General features: G+C 42.7%; 1 protein-coding gene across 1 annotated transcript; it reads right to left on the bottom strand.

Moving 5' to 3' along the window:
• Nucleotides 1-183: 183 nt before the first annotated feature.
• Nucleotides 184-20,311, bottom strand: LOC104075725 (Fanconi anemia group A protein-like; the record flags this gene model as incomplete). The annotated part of the gene is made up of 22 exons (XM_009576320.1): nucleotides 184-288; nucleotides 2,110-2,186; nucleotides 3,317-3,366; nucleotides 3,464-3,524; nucleotides 3,937-4,025; nucleotides 5,493-5,552; nucleotides 5,648-5,743; nucleotides 6,168-6,278; nucleotides 7,278-7,411; nucleotides 7,953-8,094; nucleotides 8,584-8,660; nucleotides 9,604-9,716; nucleotides 10,288-10,354; nucleotides 12,819-12,852; nucleotides 13,320-13,402; nucleotides 14,136-14,248; nucleotides 15,334-15,407; nucleotides 17,594-17,689; nucleotides 18,309-18,451; nucleotides 18,857-18,929; nucleotides 19,905-20,011; nucleotides 20,281-20,311. Coding segments are annotated over 22 exons (1,936 nt in total), but the record flags the coding sequence as incomplete, so codon positions are not given.
• Between the last annotated feature and the right edge of the window lie 5 nt (nucleotides 20,312-20,316).

Here is a 20,316-nt window from a genome sequence, read left to right as displayed (position 1 = left end):
ATATATGTGTGTGTGTGTGTGTATTCATAGCTGGAAGGATTATACAGATCTGAAAGATTATAATCTTCAGCTACCAGTGGCAAGTAACTACTGCTGTTGCTTTGGCTAGCATTAGTCACATTTTATTAATGCAGCTTTTGTAACAGTCAATTATGGGTAGTTATAACTTGCCTTCCTGCATACCTTCATGTTTAGCCTGGTCCACAATCAGCATCCTTAGTTCAGCCAGTTCAGCCTTCAGCTGCTCAGCAGGCTCTTTGGAATGGCTGGGCTCTATTTTTGATTCATCTAGACAAGTAAGAGAGAAATGCAACACATTATCCTTACCTTTGTGCATTACATCAGTTCATAAAATGCATTCAGCAATCTCTGCATACATTTTCTGTAAAAGCAGTAGTTACTTTTCTATAAGCCGTAACAGATCCCCAAACTGTCAATCTGCCACATATACAGCTTTGTTTTTACATTCGAAATGTGCTATTTGATTAATCATTTATGAGTTTATGCCTAGTTGCAGAAAGGAATTCAGTTTTTAAAGACAAGAGGCAAAAGACTTCTCCTTTCAGTTTTCTTCCTACTTGCTTTAGCTCTCTGCCCCTCACAGAAACATTTGCTATCCTCAAAAGACTGGAACCAGTCTCAAAATACACAGAGAGACATTACAGTGTAAATACTACGTCATCAGCTTTTCCTCAAGCCCAATACCATGCAACATCTCCATATGCTCTGTGTTACTCCATTTTGCTTTTTGTTTAAAAGAAGAAATAAAAGGAAATTCCTTTTACCACTAGAAAGAGAGTGCCACCAGCAACAAGCTGCCACAGCACAGCCCCAGAAACCACCCAGCACGGTTTGTTAGACAGGAACAGTGTCTCGTACACTCAACCATGAACAAGAGAAGTAAATAACAAGGTTAAAATTAATACTTGTTATAAACACACTGTAAAGCAACAAGGTGTTAGGAGACTGCTGAGTCACCTGTATGTGCAAGAGGGAGCACTAACGAACAGGGCAGGCTTAGAGCTGACCAATACTCCATCCTGCTCTAAATCCAGTCTCTGTGCAAGAGCCCCAGGGATGGATTAGGATGCAGGGGACGGCAGGGGACGCAGCTCGGGCTGTGCCACTAGAGGTCACTGGCAATTCAAGGACTCCTGCAGAGCTCTGGCTGCCCGTTGGGATCCTGCTGATCCTGGCACGCAGGGATCCTTCATCCCTGCCGGTTGCCAGGACAACCTCTGCAGCCAGACTGCCGCACATCTGCGGTTCACCAGGACTGCTTCGTCACGCCTCTCGAGCTACCGCATCTCCAGAAAGCTTCAAACACCCAAAGTGCCCTGAGTAGGAGTCAACTACAGATTTGTCTCTATACACAGAGTACACTTATCCCCACCACACTCTGGGAACGATCTCTGCTCACTAGCCTGACCTTTTCATTTTGTATAAACCTGTGGTGAGGATGTTGTCCATTTTAAGATGCGTTTGAAACACCCACTTGCTGAAAGAGATAGGAGAGCTCATTAAATATCTATTGCACTGACACACACTGCACCAGTAACGTGGCTACAGTGATGGGACCTGAAATTAGTGAGGCCTTCCCGCCCAAACGCATGTAAAGTATGCACTGCAATCCCTTTACCGCTGGCTCCGTTCCCAGCCCCTCCTGTTTCCCCAGATCTCAGTCATGCACAGTAATCCATTCTTAAAAGGGGATGACAGCACAAGTGCCATTACGCAAGGGATCAACACAGCAGGTTCACACCCCAGGCTAGCCGGAGCTGAGAGGCGTTCAAGCTGCAAATGCTGATTCATGTAGATATATTTGAGCTAGATTTAAATCAGCTAGCTCAGGCATCAGTTGCAGCCTCAGCACAGCACGGAGCTCCACACGGACTGCAAAAATCCCACCCAAGCAGGATAGGCAGAGAAAGTCATTACGAGACTAACTATTTAATACCTCAGTAAGACATAAAGAACATACACATATTTACACACAGATTAAAGACCTAATCAGCCATAACTTTTTGAAAATTTTCAATTCAGGAGGGCAACAATGGAAACAGTAACTTTTCTTTAAACTGATCCATAAGTAAGTGTTGTATTTTTTACCTTGTAACATTTTCTCTTTCATAGCACGACAGGCTTGCATGTACGTGGAGTACAAGTTTGAGGGTATTTTATCAGCTCTATAATAATAATAATAAAAATAAGACACTTATTATACCACATAACCACATTCAAACTTCAGCTTTATTAAATATAAGCATAAACAGCAGCTATGCTATGAAATGTAATTACAGAGGCTCCAAAGCATACAGAGCATCTGAAGCATTTTTTAATCATCATCTGACACGAGGGCCAGGAATTTATATCCAAGGCTTTCACAGCAAGTATTACACGTGTAACACACACTACACAAAACCAATACTATATATATTATTAATGCATGCATTAATACCTATTTCATCTATAGTACGTGTCTAAGATCACGTAAGAGTAAGTTATGTGACATGCAGTACTCACACATCTAAAACGCTAGTGTGATGGAGTCCAAAGTTTGACCTCCAACACTTGCTGGGCAGGCACCCAATACTAAAAACGTATTACGTGAGGCTCCCTAGAACTCAGCTGCTTCTCTTACAACTTTAAAAAAATACTGGATCATTTTTTAAAAGTAGAGTCAGACTGGAATGACAAGGCAGGACCAAATGCCTCATTTGTAGGCAGTGCTGTGAACATTTTTTCTTCATGACAGGTTACAGAGGAATTACTGGATTTAAAATAAAGCTGTTTCTGCAATGCAGAAAAGCACTTTTAAATATGCATACAGGACAAGCTTGAGTTCTGAGAGCTGTGTTCTCCTGGGACATTATCCCGGTGTCCCCTAAGAACAGCTCATAAAGCATTAACACACGTTTAAGTTTCATCTTCCCCTTCTCCCATATTTTCTCCCACAGAGAGGAGAGCTTTTCACAGGGGGCTCATCTTGCTGGTGAAATTTTATATTCAGCAGTATCCTCCAAAGTCTGCATAAAAATATATCTGGCCTGCAGTCGGAGGGCTGCACGGGACTTCTTCTAGATAATGATTTTAGAGTGGCTAGAGGACTAATTACAGAACTGAAGACATTCACCTATACAGATAAGCTACCCCATCCGCAACATGCAAGCCACAAGCCTGGCCACGAAGCCCTGCCAAGAGGGTTAGCCAACACTTGTAAACAAGGTATCAAAGCCTCCAGTAATCTGATGTAAAGTCAAGTGTTCCGAAGACAAAGTCCAGAAGCACAGAAAATAATACTGGGAAGTCTCAATACCTCTTTAAAGAATCTATAAAAGCCATGCGCACATCTGGGGTTTTAGGGAGCTGCAATAGAAAAACAGGCAGGTTAGATGCAAATTACCTGTCTACAAACACACATCTAAATGGGAGGATCAAAAAAAAGCCAAAAATAAATACTAACCACACGTGGCCTGAGCAAAGCAGGAAGAAACCAGGAAGTATAATATGGTCGCCTGAAAATACTGAGACAGAAAATAAATATAGCAAAATATTAACAATGCCAAAGCTGCGAAGTGCCATCTCATTACCTCAAGAATTAATTTGGCTCCTGCAAATAAGAAATATTCATGGTAACATGAATAACCACAGACAAATCAAGTTCAGATTAGCCAATAGTTATTCATTTCTTTAATTTTGCTTTTTATTTATTATAACAATTGTGGACTTCTCTTGCAGGTGTGCATATGCCTTTTCACTCTCTGAACAAATTGCCTCTATTTAGATGACTACTGAGGAAGTGGATAACATGGGAAGAATTTCCCCAAACCTCCTTTGCTCACATCCTCAATTTTTCTTGTTTTGTTATTTTGATTTGGACTTGGCTTGTATTATTATTATAGCTAAAAACAAGAAGAGTTGAAAAGCACACAGTACCTGGCCTCTATCACAGATGTTGGGATCTTCCTTGTGTTTTCAAATATCTGAAGGGCCTTTTCAACATCACGAAGCGCCTGGCCCTGGGGCTGGCTCACACAAGTAACAAGGAGAGAAAGATGTTGTGAGAAATCAAGGATGACGATAACCTTCCCTGCTTGTTCTTTCAGGGTTAGTAACAGTTGTCTGTGCTGTGAAGGGAAGTGACTGAACGAATGCAATTGAATAACAAGAACTACCTGATATGCAGAGTAAAACTGCAGGATGGAGAAACAGGGCCGAACCATCAGCCTGCCTCGATAAGGCTGTTATAAATAACAGCTATTCTGGGTCAGCCCAAAGGTCCGTCTAGTTCTGTACACACCTCCTACAGCAACTGCAGCAGATACTCTTGCTTAACATCACATTGTTTGTTCAATTGTCCCCAATGGGGACAATATCTTTTCTCTTCCGAATTTGTTTTATTGTTATTCTATTTTACTGCATACACTTGGAATTAAGACCCACAATCTTGCTTCCAGCCCGTGCTACTACGCTCCAGGCAGCGGGACTGCCACCCCGGGTTTCTCTTGTTCGAGCCATAAGACATCTTAAGACTGAAACCTAAGACTGGGCCAGTTTCTCAACAGACAAACAGATCAGACTTGGAAGAAAGTAAATGAAATCTTCACTTACGACTTTCTGTTCATCACAGGACTAGATTTCATTGCAGTACATTCAACTACCCTGTCACCAGCCTGTATTTCACATACTCCAGTTGACTAACTGTATAAATGAGGCTCCCTAGTCTGCCATGCTTGTGATCAAGTTATAAGAAGGAGCAATAGAGCCAAATGCTTCCTTATCAATTATTGTTGTTACCCAAAACTTATCATGAACCACAGTATGAAACTGCAGACTGTAGATTCCCTCCCAAATCTCCTTTGAATATGAAAACTTTGATACAACACTGAATAGATGACATGCTATACTGAAAAGAATCAAGATACATATAAAATGCTTTCCTATGTGATCAAATCATCGGGAGCAAATCCATAGAGGGAAATGTCACCATTGTATCAAGCTGGCCAAGCGGCAGAGCTAACGCAGCCCCAGTTCCTGCAAACCTGTGCTCTGCATCCCCATGCCATACAACACCATTAGATCTCCATTTGTCCCTTAAATCCTCCCCCAGAGAATCTTCCATTTATTTTCTATATCCCTCAGTACAGGATGGGCAAGAGGTAGCCAGCATTTTCCTGCTTCAAACAGCAGGTGCTGACTGGATGCCTAATGTAGGTGCTGCTTGGCCAGTAGCTGGCTGGCTAATTGCCGAGTTCCTCTGCAGTCTCATCACGAAATACTCATCACAGTCTGTTTGTCCCCTATTTCATTTTCATGAAATCTGGGGAGAGTCTGCATGTTCATGGCCACTAACCCCTCTGTCTTAAAGCTGGAGAAGATTTGGCAGCATGCTCAATCTTGGTAGGAATGGCAGACAGGTGGATAACCTAAGCTATTTTCCAGAGGAAAAGGGGCATGACTGGTGAGAAAACTGTTAGAAAGACCACCAGTACCTGCACAGATTCATCTGTGGAAGACAAGTCTTCATAGAGTCCCATATCTTCTATAGCAACCTGTGTGAGGATACAGAGATGCACACGGTCACGGCAGAGCTAGTATTTTGACAGATTCAGAAAGAACTCTTTTCAAAGCGACAATTTTTACTAACCTTGAGGTCGGCCAGTCTGGTTTTAGCCAGAGTGATGTACTCCAAGAGAATAGACCGATGTTTTGTTGGCACAAAAGGTGGGTACATTATATGGACCTGAAATACGAAATTCACAGGAAGATTTGCCATTTTTACAGGAAATTAGTGTAAAATACTGGTTAATGTTTACAGTCATTTACCTCACATACTCCCCAAAGAAGATGTTATTGCTTGTTTTAAGATAAGCCATTTTCATGGCAACCGACATGCAATTTTTCCCAACAACAACAAAAAAACCAAAATCACTGAAGTGCCTAAATTTAACTCCATGAAGGGAATTCTCCTTTCTGTCAAGTAAATAAAAGAAATCTTGTACTTCCTTATTTCAGGAAGAAAAGATTTGGAATAATGTATCAGAAGTAATGCAATTACTGTAACAACATTAACAATACGCTGAACCTAGTCAAAGACACACGTATGTTCACTTTGGAGCAGTTCTGTATCAGTCTTTAGAAAACCATCTCTATTAGCATCTTCTCACCTTCAGGTACGGCGCTGCTTCAAAGGGCACTAGCTCTGACAAGAACTCAAAGAGGAAGACCAGAGTTTTCTTACTGCTCCCGTGGTGACCACCAGCATTCCCAAAGGAAGCCTGAAACAGGGGGAAATGACAAGGCAGCCTTTCAGCATGGAGAGAATCCCCATCCCAGCACTGCGCTAAACTCAGCGCACAAATCCCAGACATCCATTACAGATATCTGGTTTCTGTCAAGAGAATCTTTCTGGAGAAAAGTCTCCAAAGAAAGTTTATAGAAGTCTCTACAGAAGTTTTCTTTGAGTTTCTTTGTCTAGTTTCCAGAAAGCCTGCCATGTCATGCTCAAAGTTCATTCTGATGTGCTACTGTGAGAACACTCAGAGGAGTTAAACAAGGCAACACGAAAACGCACCAAAGGATTGAGATTCATCAGGGAACCACAAATCCACCAGTTTCTACACAGCTTTATCTGGGCGTTATAAGGAAAATATGCCAGTCTGAGACGATGCAGAACATAACTAGTTTACCTTTTGATACATCCTGAACACTCTATCAGCAAAGGCTGAGCTTAGATTTGCAAACTCATACAAAGGAATTTACAGGTTTAAATTATGTGGAGATTTGCATACCTAAAATACCTACATGTTTATAACCAAAAGCTAATGACCAATTATCTATAAGGTCAAACACAGCAATTACAACTGCATGCAAACATCCAGGAAATAGGAATGCTTCATCTGCAATAACCCACAACTTATGCAGGAACAACAGTGTTGGTTATCAAGATACTGAAATATATCCGAGATTACGATTGTAACAGGAATTACATGTCTGCATTCCTGATAAATAACTAGAGAAGGCAAGATCAACTTAAAAGATGAAGGAAGGGAAGACCGGAGAAAGCCAAATAAATATATTCTTTGCAGACACAAAGGCAGCGATAAATAATTCCTAATACCAACACTTGTTACTCTTTCTTTTTTTTCCTCCCCCCTCTCTCTAATTCCTGGCTATGTCTGAAACTAGGCTTTTGCTGTGCAGCAGAACATTCCTTATGCACAGGTTTGTCACATACTTAAAACAAAGATTACCAGTCAGGCCTCATTTAGTCTTACCTTAAACCATTCGGAGTAAGGCATGAACACAGCAGGGCCCTCTAGAGCAGCCTGACGAGCTATCAGGAATGCAGTGATCATATTTTCCATATCATAATTCTCAAAGGCCTTTATCAGGAGATGGCTCAGTAGATCTAAAAACATAAAACAATAACCTCAAACTTTGCTCTTGACAATGGTGCTGTAATTTTCTACAGTAAAAGACAACAAATATCTGTGATAAAACATCTGCCACACAAAGAAGGATGTGTATTGCAGCTTGGGGAACCTTTGGGGCTTGCTTGTATCTTTTCATGCACTTTCAGTGGTCAAATACTCTAGGATTTCAACCTGTAAGAATCGCAGGGAGTCCAGCAACGAGATAATCAGTAAGAAACTTGAGCAAATAAGGTCTGCTAGCAAAGCTGAGATAGAAGAACTAAGCTTCAGCAATCACTACTCCAATTCATAATGAAGGTAATTAAGTTTGAGAAGCGTCAGGCACCAGGCCTGGCATTCACATTGCCGCTGACGTGCAATGACTGAACGGAAAAGCAGATTTTCTGCTGTTCTTTTCCGTGCACGAATCTCAAAACAGCAACTATGAATGACTATGCTGCTACACCAGCCAGCATGGTCTCCCCCTGAGAAGCAACAAGCACACATCAACTTGCAGGCTTGCTAATTCCTACTTACCTTTGAACAGCTGCTCAGCCTCTGCCTGACAAACTACCAGCGTGGAAACACAGGACAGGACATGCTGCCAGTTCACTTCATGAGTCTCCAGGACTTGCTGCAGCTGGCAGATTGACTCCTTTGCACTGAATGCCACGAACAGCTGGAAGAGTGATAGCAATTCATTTTGGCTATGACATACAGCCACCCGTAAGAGTGAAATACACTGTCAAGATTAACAGGCAGATGTCTTTTGCATGACTTTTGAAAAAGCTATACTGCATGCATCTTTTGCATCAGCTTTCCAGGGCCAGATATCATCCTGGCTTGGAATCAGCACTGGCTAAAATAAGCAGCAATATTCCAATTCTTTCAGAAGTCATGTCATATTCTGTAACAGTAAAAACTCACATCTTCAATTATCATCTTTGTTCTCATTAAGAGCTTTGCACAAAAGTCCCTTTTTCTTCAAAAGTACTACTTGCACAAAAGTAGTACTACTCCTTCATGCTTCATACTGCCTACAATTCCTGGCAGCTGGTTCAGATTCTGCGACTGGAACGCACTATTTTTAAATAATCTCATTTCAGATATTTCATTGAATATAAACCCAACACAGTAAAGTTCTCTTTGTGAAACCAGGAAGACATACTTTGCGATACAAGGTAGTGAGCAGCGAACAAGTTCTTGTAAAGCTCCACTCTTTCTGCATATGGATGGCATCAGACACTGTACCCAGAAAAAGAAAAGTTTACTCTTCAGCAACAGATTTTTAAAATACACCCAAAATGCATAACTTAACCACAAAAGATTGCCCTTTGGCTTTGACAGCCATATACATTAAAAACTGTCTGCTGGAATCCTTTCTCTCTCATTTGCCTTTGGAACACAAACTGTGGCAACAAGGACCGTGCCATTTCACTACAGCACTGTCATCTCAAAGCTGTTCTTGAGATCACACATTTGTAGGCCAACATAATGCATGCACAGAGAACCAGCAAGGAATCATCTTTTTCCTCAATCATCTCTTTCAACTGGAAGCCAGCAATGACACAGCTCTCCCACACAACAGGTAAGCAGCTCAGAGTGATTTTACCAGAGATTTTGTAGCCCAAACATATTTCTTCCTAAAAGCTTCCTAAAAAGCTTCACAATTATCAATCATGGATTAGAAGCCTTCCTGCCTTTATCTCTAATCTACCAAAAGAAACACCCAGTCAGCAGAGAAAGGCTATGTCTTGTGCTTAAACTGACACACACACAGGGGCCAGTCTATTTTAGCCCCAGGCACTCTGCAGCACCACCTCTCCCACTCGGTTTCTCCTTTGCCAGAGCTCTCCCATGTCTGCTCTGTAAAGGCTGCTATTGGACTTTACTCCAAATATTTGTTCACAAGCCATTGGCTGAAGCTCTGTTTGAGGGCACTGATTTTCCACCTGAAGCTTTCTGCTGAACTACAGCCCTCTAAAGCCCAGGGCCCAGATGAATTTTTCTGTCTGATCTGGCATCCTGCTTATATAGCCCCGGGGAAAGAGCTGGGGAGTCAGGCAGCTTCTCTGGCTCTGGGTCCTCCAGGCTGGACTCCGTTCAGCGAGGCCTGGGTGGGATGGAGCTCCGGACACACCACAGTAACACACCCTGGAGACACTCGCTCCTCCCCGCCTATTCCTACCTTTCAACAATGGGTTGTAGGTAAGAACCTCGGTCAGGGTGTGTCTAAAAAACTGCTGCAAGGAATCCGGACGAACCACACTTTTATAAACTGACACACTGAACACATTCAGCCTACAAATGACAAGGAAATATTCAGAAACAACGCACAGGAAGTATGATCAACAGGTACTGATTAGGGTGAATGACTCATTTTTCTTCTACATCTATCTTATCAAATTGCCAGAGATACACACTTTTTTGTATGTGTTTTAAAAAACCTGTTCGTTACTCAACATTACATAGCTATCATTTACAAACTTGAGTCAAATGTATACCCCTGCACAGGACAGGACTGGCTTGACATGTACAAAGTTGTTAGACAAAAGGGGTTTGGGAGCAGGAATTGGAGGAGAAGACGACGGCACCTTCCAGGTGTTTCTGCTCAGAAGCAGAGTGAGAAAACTTGACGGGGAAACTCACTACATGTCAAGAGAGTGCTCCAAGATTGGTTCCAACACTGCCAGAACACCTTTTCGCACCTGATGCTTATCTTTTTACATGCATTTTGACTTGCACATATTAGAGAGGAGAATACTAAACATAAGTAGCACAGGGTGGGGAACATTCCCCCTATTTCAGTAACAAGCGTAACAGTGGATAAAAACCTCCTCCTGACATTATTCAGGGGAACAGCATTTCGTACCAGAACTTCATAGCTTGCAACGTGGAAACATCTTCCTGCTTCTCTTTACCAACAGCATCAAGGACCCCTGTACCCCAAAGTAGAGACACAAAAACGCAATGAGAGAAATGGAAATGGAAGGAACTGTGACACTAAACAACACAGGAACTAACTGGAACAGGCAATTTGTGCACCTTTAAGAAGGTGACCCCTTTAGGGAAATGTGTAGAAGCCATTCAGAAGCATTAAATTCTTCTGAAATTTTTTCAAAAGTGACACAGAGACTCAAAAACTATTAACACTAACCTTGAACCAATTTAAAAGCATTCCCAAGAATGTGCTAATAATTAAGCCAACTGAAAATGCACATAAATTAGTATTTAATTTCTAAACCCAATCCTAATTGTGCAGTGCATCTGTGAGTGTGAACATGGCAAAGCTGCAGAGAGAAAAGTCTGTCTGGAGGCAGGGATTTGCACAAGCAGGCTTTGAATTAACAATCCCTGGAAACAATGGTCTTAACCGCCCTCACCAAACAAAGAGCACGCCGCTGTAAGTGCCGCACATTTGCAACAGCAGTGGGACTTCATGCTTAGCAGAAATTCCTTCAAAAGCTAGATCTGCCCCAAAATGACTGGTAGAGGTCAGACAGGTTGGCAGCTTGCTCAACACATTGCCTTGACCATCAGCCCACACCACTCAAAGCCCACATACCGAGAGACCCTTTGCTTTACAGCCTGCTGCAGCAGCAGTTTTTCTGTTTCTTGTCCCATCCTACCTTTAAAAGCCTCCTCTTTTAACAGGTAAAGGAGTTTGTTTTGTTTATTAGGATTATTCAGTGAAGCACCCTGAAAAGGAAATTTACTGGGCTGGGGCAGCAAAACAGGCGTCCCTCACATGCCATTTGGAAGGCAATCCACAGTGTTAATATGTAATACTCTCCTCTCCTGCTGAGGAATATTTTAAGGTTAAGTAGGGAGAATAGAGAAAAGGAGATAAACTCTACTTATCCTCAGGCACAGGAGTTCAATATAGCAAGATCATTACTATGAAGCATGGTGCTCCCATGCTACTCTCAGCCTGTCCTTCTCCTCCTGTGAAGGTCCTCATTAATAGTGAATTGTTTTGCATAAAGAATCCTAATGTTCTTCAAAGCAGCTGATTAGTTAAATGAAATCAAAAGTATACACTAACAAAAATATCTTATATAAAACTCATTTAATACATTTTCAAGCACACCGACTGCAAGTCAGTCAGTGGCAGTGCAGGCTGCACAAACGTGAAGGTCAAATGAAGAGCAGGTTAGCAGACTCCTGTCTGACTGCCAGCAGCCTGCTTCTCTTCCTCCAAAATCCCCCTAGTCCTGTGTTTATAAGGGTTATTTTTCAAGTACCAATACTGTTAAAGGGCCACCATGAGACAGGACTCATACATATTAAATAATAAAGCACTTCTTTTACAGCTTTCTCTTTTTAGAAGCACTCCGCAAGGTCTGTAAGGCATCTCTGTCTACAGACAATGCTCCCTGCGAGACACGGGGTAAGGGATCAGGCTGGCAGTGCCTGGGCAGAGAGACAGAAGGGAGGGACCAGTCCTGGTGTTGCATCCTGGGTTTCAGTCATCTTACAGCGGAGAAAAAGCACTCGCCCCTGCAGCAGCACTGAGCACGTTGCTGAAACATGCCAGCAAGAAAAGTGGTGAAGTGCTGTCACTAAGGAGACAGGAAAGTAACCGCAGCTGCGCAGTCAGATTTTACTAATACACTGGGGTAGGGCACGTGAGGAGGCGTACGTGAATGTGAGGAGGTGTAAGTGAACGCTTCCTTCACTGTACAGCAGATACAGCAACTTACCGTGAAGATCATCTGTGACACAAGACAAAAATAACCCTCATGTGTGTTTAGTCATTCTGCGTCGGGATTTGCAATGCAGATCAGGCACTACTACGCTTGAGCTCTCAGCAGCAGCATCAGGACTGCCCAGGGCAAAACAGGCACATTGTCCATGGGACAGTTCTTGAAGACTGGCCATTTAAAGACTACACATGTACATTAGATGTCTTTGCTTAAAAAGCATAAAAAAAAAGATTTCACAAAACATCAGTCTGCAAATCCAACCCATGAACCAGCAAAATAGCTTACTTGCTATTTTGTAAAATATACTTTGTAAATTCAAAGTTTACTTTACTAAGCAGAAAAAATTCTAGCTTAACCTCTGTGCTACAACAGATTGGATTGCTTCCAATCAAACTTGCTAAAATCAGCTCAGATATCAACCTGATGTTGCAGCTAGGAGCATCAAAATGAACTAGCATAAAAAGCAAGAAATTACCTGCAATGTTAGAAGACACTCACTTTACAAAAGCAAAAGGGAAAACAAAGGCACGTAAAATCAGTGACATAAATGTTATGCACAAGAGAGGAAAAGCATCCCAGGCAAAGGATTTCTCCTTAGAGATTCAGCAACGTCCTTAGAGATTTAGCAATGAACAAGGAGCATAAGTCTAGCAAACAGCAGTGACTGCACAAAGCTACGAATCACAAAAACACTTACATGTCAACATTCTTTGTAAGACAGCATGACAGATCTGTTCAAAATTGACAAATAAAGACCATTTAGAGTTTAAAAGAGCTACAGTTATATGCAGAAAAAGTAACTTGTCTCAAAGAAAGTTTTGTCCCTCTTAATTTAAAGCTTAACTTTTACCTCAGGCGTTATGGTAGAGCAGATACAATAGACAGAAGGGCAAGCATTTCCCATACTTACCAGGATTCCATGCCTGACATTCAAGTGGAAAAAAGAGCAATTAAGGTGAAACCAAGGAAGCTCACAAAGCCCTTGACACCTCACCTTGGAGAAATTCTCTATTAAAAAAAAAAAAAAAAAATCTTTGTTCTGGTTTCACCATTTCCTCCTCACCCACTCCAGCACCTGGACTACCACCCTGTCTTTGTTGCTCTAAGCCGATTTATTTATACTCGGCAAGGCACAGAGGTATATAATGGAACTACTTTTTTAAAGAACCGTTTGTAAATAGGTTCATTTTGTCCTTACATAGGGGACTTTTTTGAATTCCAACTTCCTTCCCAGCTCCGAAGTTTGCTGAAAGCCATTCTGAAGAAACATGATCGCAAAGTCTGCAAATCAAGAAGGAATTAGTGTTTCAGCATCCGCTTTCAATAAAGATCACTTGCTCTTTCGCCTCCCCATCTCAGTCTCCCAGTAGGACTAGTGCCTGAAAAGCATCATTCACTACATAGTAGTCAGCAGGATTCATTTATTTTCTTGGAGTAAAATTACTCCCAGGCAAAAGGACCTAGAACAATGGATGGCAAGGAGCACAGAAACTTAAAGGATTACAAAAAGACTGAAGAATTTACAGGTGTTATGCTCTATTACCACTGCAGAACTCATATGGGTTGTACCTGACCAACTGCACCAGTCCAAAGGTCTGACTACAGCTCTTCAATCAAATTGTGTAATGATTTTTAAATAATAAAACAAAATAAATAATAGAAAATGACAAGGGGAAAATGGAACTGTTAAATATTTCTGGTCCAAAATCTCTCAGACACTTTGCAGGAGCATCACACTCTCAATATATCATCCCTGGCCCCATACACCTTGCAACCACACTTTCTTGTGATACTCAAAGGGACACAGAAATTCAAACCAATTATCTTTTAAGGGCAAAAATTGCTAAATTCACCAAATATAAAAATATATTCCCCTCACTGAAATGACGTAAGAAAATGCAAAGCGAGGCCTCTGTTCTTACACCTCCAGGCTTTTGGCTTGCACAGCCCTTGCCGCAGGCTGTGCGGACCAGCAGCCGGCCCCGCTCCGCCAGCGCCCAGTTGAGTGCCTTGCCTGAGAGGATGTGCCCAGCCAGCTCCACATCCCGGGAGGAAGACTCCGCCTGCTCACAGAGGCCATGAAGGCTGCTGCACAGCCACTCCACCACAGCAGGGGCGGCCGGGTTGCTGAGAACAAACAAAAGCACATTCAATTCAGTCCCTCCTTTTTGTAAGGCTTGGGTTTTTGCTCCACCATCCTCTTGGACTCAGGAAAGAACCATCTGTGCAGGACTCTGCCCTATATGTAGCATTTCATTTCTTTAATTTGGACCAGCAAGAGCTTTACTTGCTTTATAAAAAAATTCCACAACAGACATATCCAAAGGAAAAACTACACGTGAAGTTGTGTGTTCAAGTATTTCCATTTTAAAAGTTCTGCTAGAAGAAAGACTTTAGTTCTTATTTCTAAGATACTTGGATAAAAATGCTTTAAAAAAAAAAAAAAATCAAGCTCTTAATCTATCCCTTTGGTTTCCTTAAATTTGAAGTACAGTGGGCACTGAAGGCTTTTTTCCTATCCCATTAACAGACAAACCAGTATCAAAAGCCTAAAAGATCACTGTAACATTCCTTTGACACCAAAGGAAAACAACCTGAACTTCACAAAGGAAAACTGGTTTTAGTTGTTAGCTCTTTGGGAAAAAAACATAAAATAAATCAATTCTTAGACTAACTGTGCTCTGGAGATTAACTCTTCCCAAGCTTACTGAAATGTAAGGTTTTGTGAAGACAGAAGCACACAGCTTCTACAAAGCAAGACTTCTTGTCAAGACCAGCGCTAATTTTTATGGGCTAAATGAGAGTTTCCAAAGCAGACCCGGCGGCACGGCCAGATGAACTGAAGGAGCTGGGTTACCGAGTCCTTTCCCACACAGCGTGGTAACTGCCCACACCCACCGTGCCAGTAAACAAAGCACTAGATAAAGCATCACCTAGGATGATCTGCAGCAGCGGTTCTCACCAAACCATTTCGCTTCAGACTGCGGCTGATTCGGCAGCCATCAGGCAACCAGTCACCGCACCTTAAACTGCACTAATTAACCCAGAGCAACCTCTCAAACCCAGGGTAACTTCTTAAATCCTGCTAATCTGATCACTTGCCAGGACCTGACTATATTCTTAGTCCAGAATACTCATAACTAATCCCCGATTACATTTCAATAGGCTCTAAGAGATTACATACATCTGCAAACCTATAAACCTCTGCTCACCTCTCCAGCAGCTCTCCCAGTCCAACGATGTCATCTCTGTGCAGATGCCACACAGCTTCCAGCACTGGAGGGTCCTAACGAGACGTCACAATTAGGTCATAGTCTGCATTTTGCAGTTAACATTAACATTTGGCTAACAAAACTATATATAAAAAAACCCGCTAAATTCCGTTTATTCAAATTATCCAGAACTTACTCAAATTTTAAAATGACAACATAGGAAATACCAGATGAGGAACGATTATATTTCATTTTTACTTCCTACAAACTGGTTTAGGGTTGTAGATGCATCATCATTTTAAATTTTCATGGTCAAGTAATAAATCTTTGTCCCCCTGGAATAATGCTGATGATGCATATCGAACGGAGCAGAGGATATCCCAGAAAACAGGTAACACCACTAAGTTTCAAGTCATGTTAATTCAGATCCAGAAACAGTTAGAGAATTATCGCTTAGCCTATTAACTGTTTATTAGTCTCTGTGAAGCGAGTTTGTGCTGCTCTCAAATCCATTTCCCAATAGGAGACTACAGAAAGAGACACTGCAATGATACGAGCAGAGAGGCCGATGGACGCAGAGGAGAAACCAACACCGCTCGGTCGGTCCTGCTCCTGAACGCCAGGCTCGCCGTCGGCAAAATCAGCACTAGGCATCACTTCTGTGCGGATGAACCTGCAGCCCTTCGTGCCTCCCTGCAACATCCCTTCCAGCTCCCACCTGGAACAGCATGTCCCGGAGAGTCCTGTGTCAGCAAAACAGGACTCCAGGGTGCACCTGGCAGGGAAAAAGGTGCAGCAACGACTTCTGCTCATTCCAGCCTCCATACAGAAACGCTCCAAGCCAGAAAAAAAATCTTCACACTTTGTGAAGGAAGAGGTACTCATGAGTCTTGGGCACACAAGCCATTCAGGAGAAAAACCCCATGAGCTTTCTGCAGTGACCAGCAGCTGCCTTGTAGCGTGACCCTAGGCTCACCCACATACTTTGTCTTCGACAACCTGATTCTTTACTGTAACAATCTCAATTACACAGCAGCACTTGATCTCCATGCCTACCTGAGAACGAGCAGATCTTAATCAGCCTACAAAACACACAGGATTCTATTTTCAGCCCAGGATCGGATATTTGAGACTAGAGCATGCCTCTTTATCCTGGCAGATCAGCCTCTTCCTTCTTTCCCACCACAGCAGCGAGCAACCAAACCTGTCCCACTCACAGAAAGTCCTTAACTCCACTTAGAGCATCACTTGTCTTAAGAAAACAAACCACGCAAATGAAATCAAGACACCACATTTGTGAAGCAACGCAAGCTGTTATCTGCTATCATATTTCTCTCAAGACATTTTCTGCGTGAACTCACTTAGGCTTATCACCATTCCGAGATAAATAGAGAACCAAAATGCCAAAGACCCACTGAATATTGCTGGCAAAGCACATACAGGACTTCGGGGACCGTGCCACCCCACAACCAGCTGGGAGCTTTGGCACTGCCTGGTTAATCGATCTGGATTGCTTAGCCCAGACAGCAAACCTATGCACCAACTGACGGACAGAGTTATTAGCATATTTCATTGATAACAGTAAGGCAGTGAAGCTCAATAGGAAAGAAAACGATACCCCCAAAGCTTCTATTAACTGCGGTGTCACCTCAGATGAGTTTAATCCCATTACCCGTGCTGTAAGTCCAGGCGCTGTATTTCCATGCCCTTCCTAGCCGGTTCCTAGTGAGAACCAGCCGTGCAGAGTACCAATGGAAACAGTAAAACATCTCCTTCGGCGAGGCAAGAGTGCTGCTCACCTAGCTCCCTAAAAACCAACGCTCGATCACCAAGATGCTGTCAACTCTCCTTTGTGGCAGTTTCTCAGAAGTGGCCACGCAATTTTAATAATTCAGCTACTTCCAAACCTCTACTAAGTCCTCTTCAAAAAAGAAAATCCCGCTACAGAGGCAAGGAAGCTCCCAGTGAACTTGCTTTAAAATAAACAAAACAAAAAAAACCCCACCATTTATAGTTCAGTTCATGCTTTTGAAAGGTCAGAAAGACCACAGTCACTCTCAGGAGGAGTTCATGACTGCAGTCGACCAGAGCAGGGATGGGCAGCGCCAAGACTGCTCTAGGTCACCAAAAAAACCACTGACGGAAATGACAGCACTTCACTAGTCCATTTAACAGTTATCTGGCCTTCAAACGCTACCACATCCCACAGACGAAGTCTAAATAGTCTGTAACACGGCAACATCTCTCCATGAGTTCTTACCTTCATTTTCCACATTTCTTGGCAGAAGAGTGAGCGACAGAACACATTGTTCGCCAGCAAATCCTTGACTGTTTGAAGCAAGCAAGACAACCTCTTCTGGAATCACCCCAGAAATGAAGCAGAAATAATTTCCTTTGTAAATAACACATTCTTAGAAAAACTATTTGTTGTTTTTCCCCGTTTGCTGCTTTTTAAAGGCTTGAATGGTGGAGCGAATTCATGGGAAAGGCCCAAACCTTTCACCTTAAGGCTGAACTAAAGGCAGCCGGGCTGACAGCAGTGACCTCTGACAGCTCCTCAGAGGTGACTTCAGCCAGCAGTCACGGCACAGCTTTTGTTCGGATGGCCATCACCACACCTGGCTACACTGCAAACTGAGACAATTGATAAAGATGGAACCCTGGATAAGAGAGACCAAACCACGCCAGGGAAGGCTGAAGTACACCAAAGGTGTATAGGATCTGCTTAGAGAGACCTGTGTAACGCTGCACTTCAGCAATGGACAAAAAACTTCATTTCCAAGCTGTCAAAAACAGCCGCTTTCCTGTATAGGAGAACGCCAAACTTCTGTGCGCATGTTGGACACATAAACGAATAATCGGCCTCTCAGGTCCTACGTGTTTGGGTGACTTTATCAGAACAGATAAACTGAGCTCAAAGTCAAACCTAACAATACCGTTTTCTTGATAAACTAAATGTAAACCTTTTCCCTTACTCTCTGGTCCAAGTTCAGCAGTGGTACTTGAGAGGGGCTTGCAGAAACCTGGCAGATGCGCTCGATGTTGGTAACAGCATTTTTGGCTGCCAAGATTGCTATGGGTACACCCAATCTTGAGGCCTGTTCCTGCAGAACAGAGACTGAAAAAAAAAAAAAAAAAAACCAAAAAAAAAACCAAAGCAGAAAGCTGACAGCATGGGAGAGAAAAGGGTTTGAACACACGACTACGAAGACAGGAGTCCCAAGTCTTAAACTCCTTCCGGCACAGATGTCATTTGTTGCAAATCATTTTTATTGCCATGTATCATTCTTTTACTGTACATAAAGCAGGGGCAGAACAACCAGGGGCAGAGGTGGAATATCCTTGCTAAGCAGATTTTTGTATTTTAGCCTTGTGGGGCTCACAGTGACACTTTCAAATAATCAAAATATTTAACGATCAGACCTTGCCAGCAGTGTCTGGATTGCATTTAACAGGCAGAAATTCAGTACATAAAGAAAAGTTCTTTGTCACGTCTGTCTCCAATAGATACTCTTTCACTCACCTATAAATGATTCTGATGATACTTCCTGGTGCTCTACACCACCCTGTCCACCTGGCTTGACTGAATCTCCCACCTGGAAGCCAAACAAAAACTAATAGTCTTAGATGTTTATTACACACATTTACAAACCTACTCCCTCTAAAGCAGACTGAGCAGCCCTGGCATTCTTGGGGGCTGGCACAACTGAAGTGAAATTAACACCAAGCTCCCACATGGTCATGGTAAACCAGAGATTTCAGGGCATTTTACAAGAGACACAAGTACAGTTATCTTCATTTTATGCAGAGAAAAGAAGATACAGGTCCAAGTTACTTGTCCCCAGTCACCCAACAGACCAGCAGCAGCACCAGGAACAGAATTTCTGTCTTTCAAGTCCCTTCTGTGAAGCCACGCTGACATAAATATTTGATGAAACATGTCAAAATGTTGGATCCTTTTCTAGTTAAATCCCCTTTTTTCTTTTTACAAAGACAAATATTCTGTACAGACAGAAACATCCTTGTGGCTGAACTGTGGGAAGTACTTTAATTGTCTATTCAAGTTATCAAAATCAAAAGCTCTCTCCAGTACATGAGGAGAAGGTAGAACATGGATGAGTCAGAATATTGGCTCAAATGCTTTATAGGCAAATACAGGGTTTCATAAAGACAGTCACATTAGTCAAAAATGGTTGGTAATTCAGAGAAAACCCAATAGTCTCTCCTGATTTTTTTTTTTCCCTATATTCACAAGAAGCCAGTTCTGACCCCAAGGAAAAGGTGCTGGATTTCCCTTTGTCCCAAATCCAAACCATGCTTAACCATTTTTAGTCTGTACCAAACATAGCGGAATAAAGGAAAAAAAAAAATCTCATTTCTGCAACACAGACCTCTAAACTTCAGCTTACTCCTACAGCACTGTTTTTTCTTTTCACTTATCATGAAAACTATGTTCCCAGGACATTCATTCTACAGTTGCCCTAGGAAGGACCCTGGTGGAAGCCACCTCCAGCTGGGATCTCCTGTGATCCCCAGCCTGACCACTACGCCCCGAACTATCCCGCTCCTACCTCCAGAAGGAGGTCATTCAGGTTCTGATGGTGATCCAGAAGGCGCAGAGCCGCTTCCTGGAGCTCTGCTCCGCTCCCAAAGGCACTTTTTCGTTTCCTGGCTCTCCCTGCTGAGAAGTTTGGATTTCTTTTATAACCACAGCTTGCTCCGACAGCCCCCCTGAAGACACCTCCCTCTCTCTGCTGCTACAGCACCCGTCACTGACAGGGTGAAGGCAGCCCCGCTCAGACCCTTGCTAGCCATCAGCATGGCAGGAGCAGTGCAGGATGTTTCTGCATGGTTTGCTCCAGGCAGCACTGCAGACAAAGCCCAGCACAAGAAGCCCAGCGCAGCCAAAGCCCTGTCAGGCACTGTCAGCCATCAGCCTCTGAAGGCCTTGGACCAAAGCAACCAAAGTGCCGCCCTGACACC

The sequence above is a fragment of the Fulmarus glacialis genome, unplaced genomic scaffold (assembly GCF_000690835.1).
Source record: "Fulmarus glacialis isolate BGI_N327 unplaced genomic scaffold, ASM69083v1 scaffold33934, whole genome shotgun sequence".
NCBI classification, from domain to species: Eukaryota; Metazoa; Chordata; class Aves; order Procellariiformes; family Procellariidae; genus Fulmarus; species Fulmarus glacialis.
This window is presented reverse-complemented; position numbering and strand designations above follow the sequence as displayed.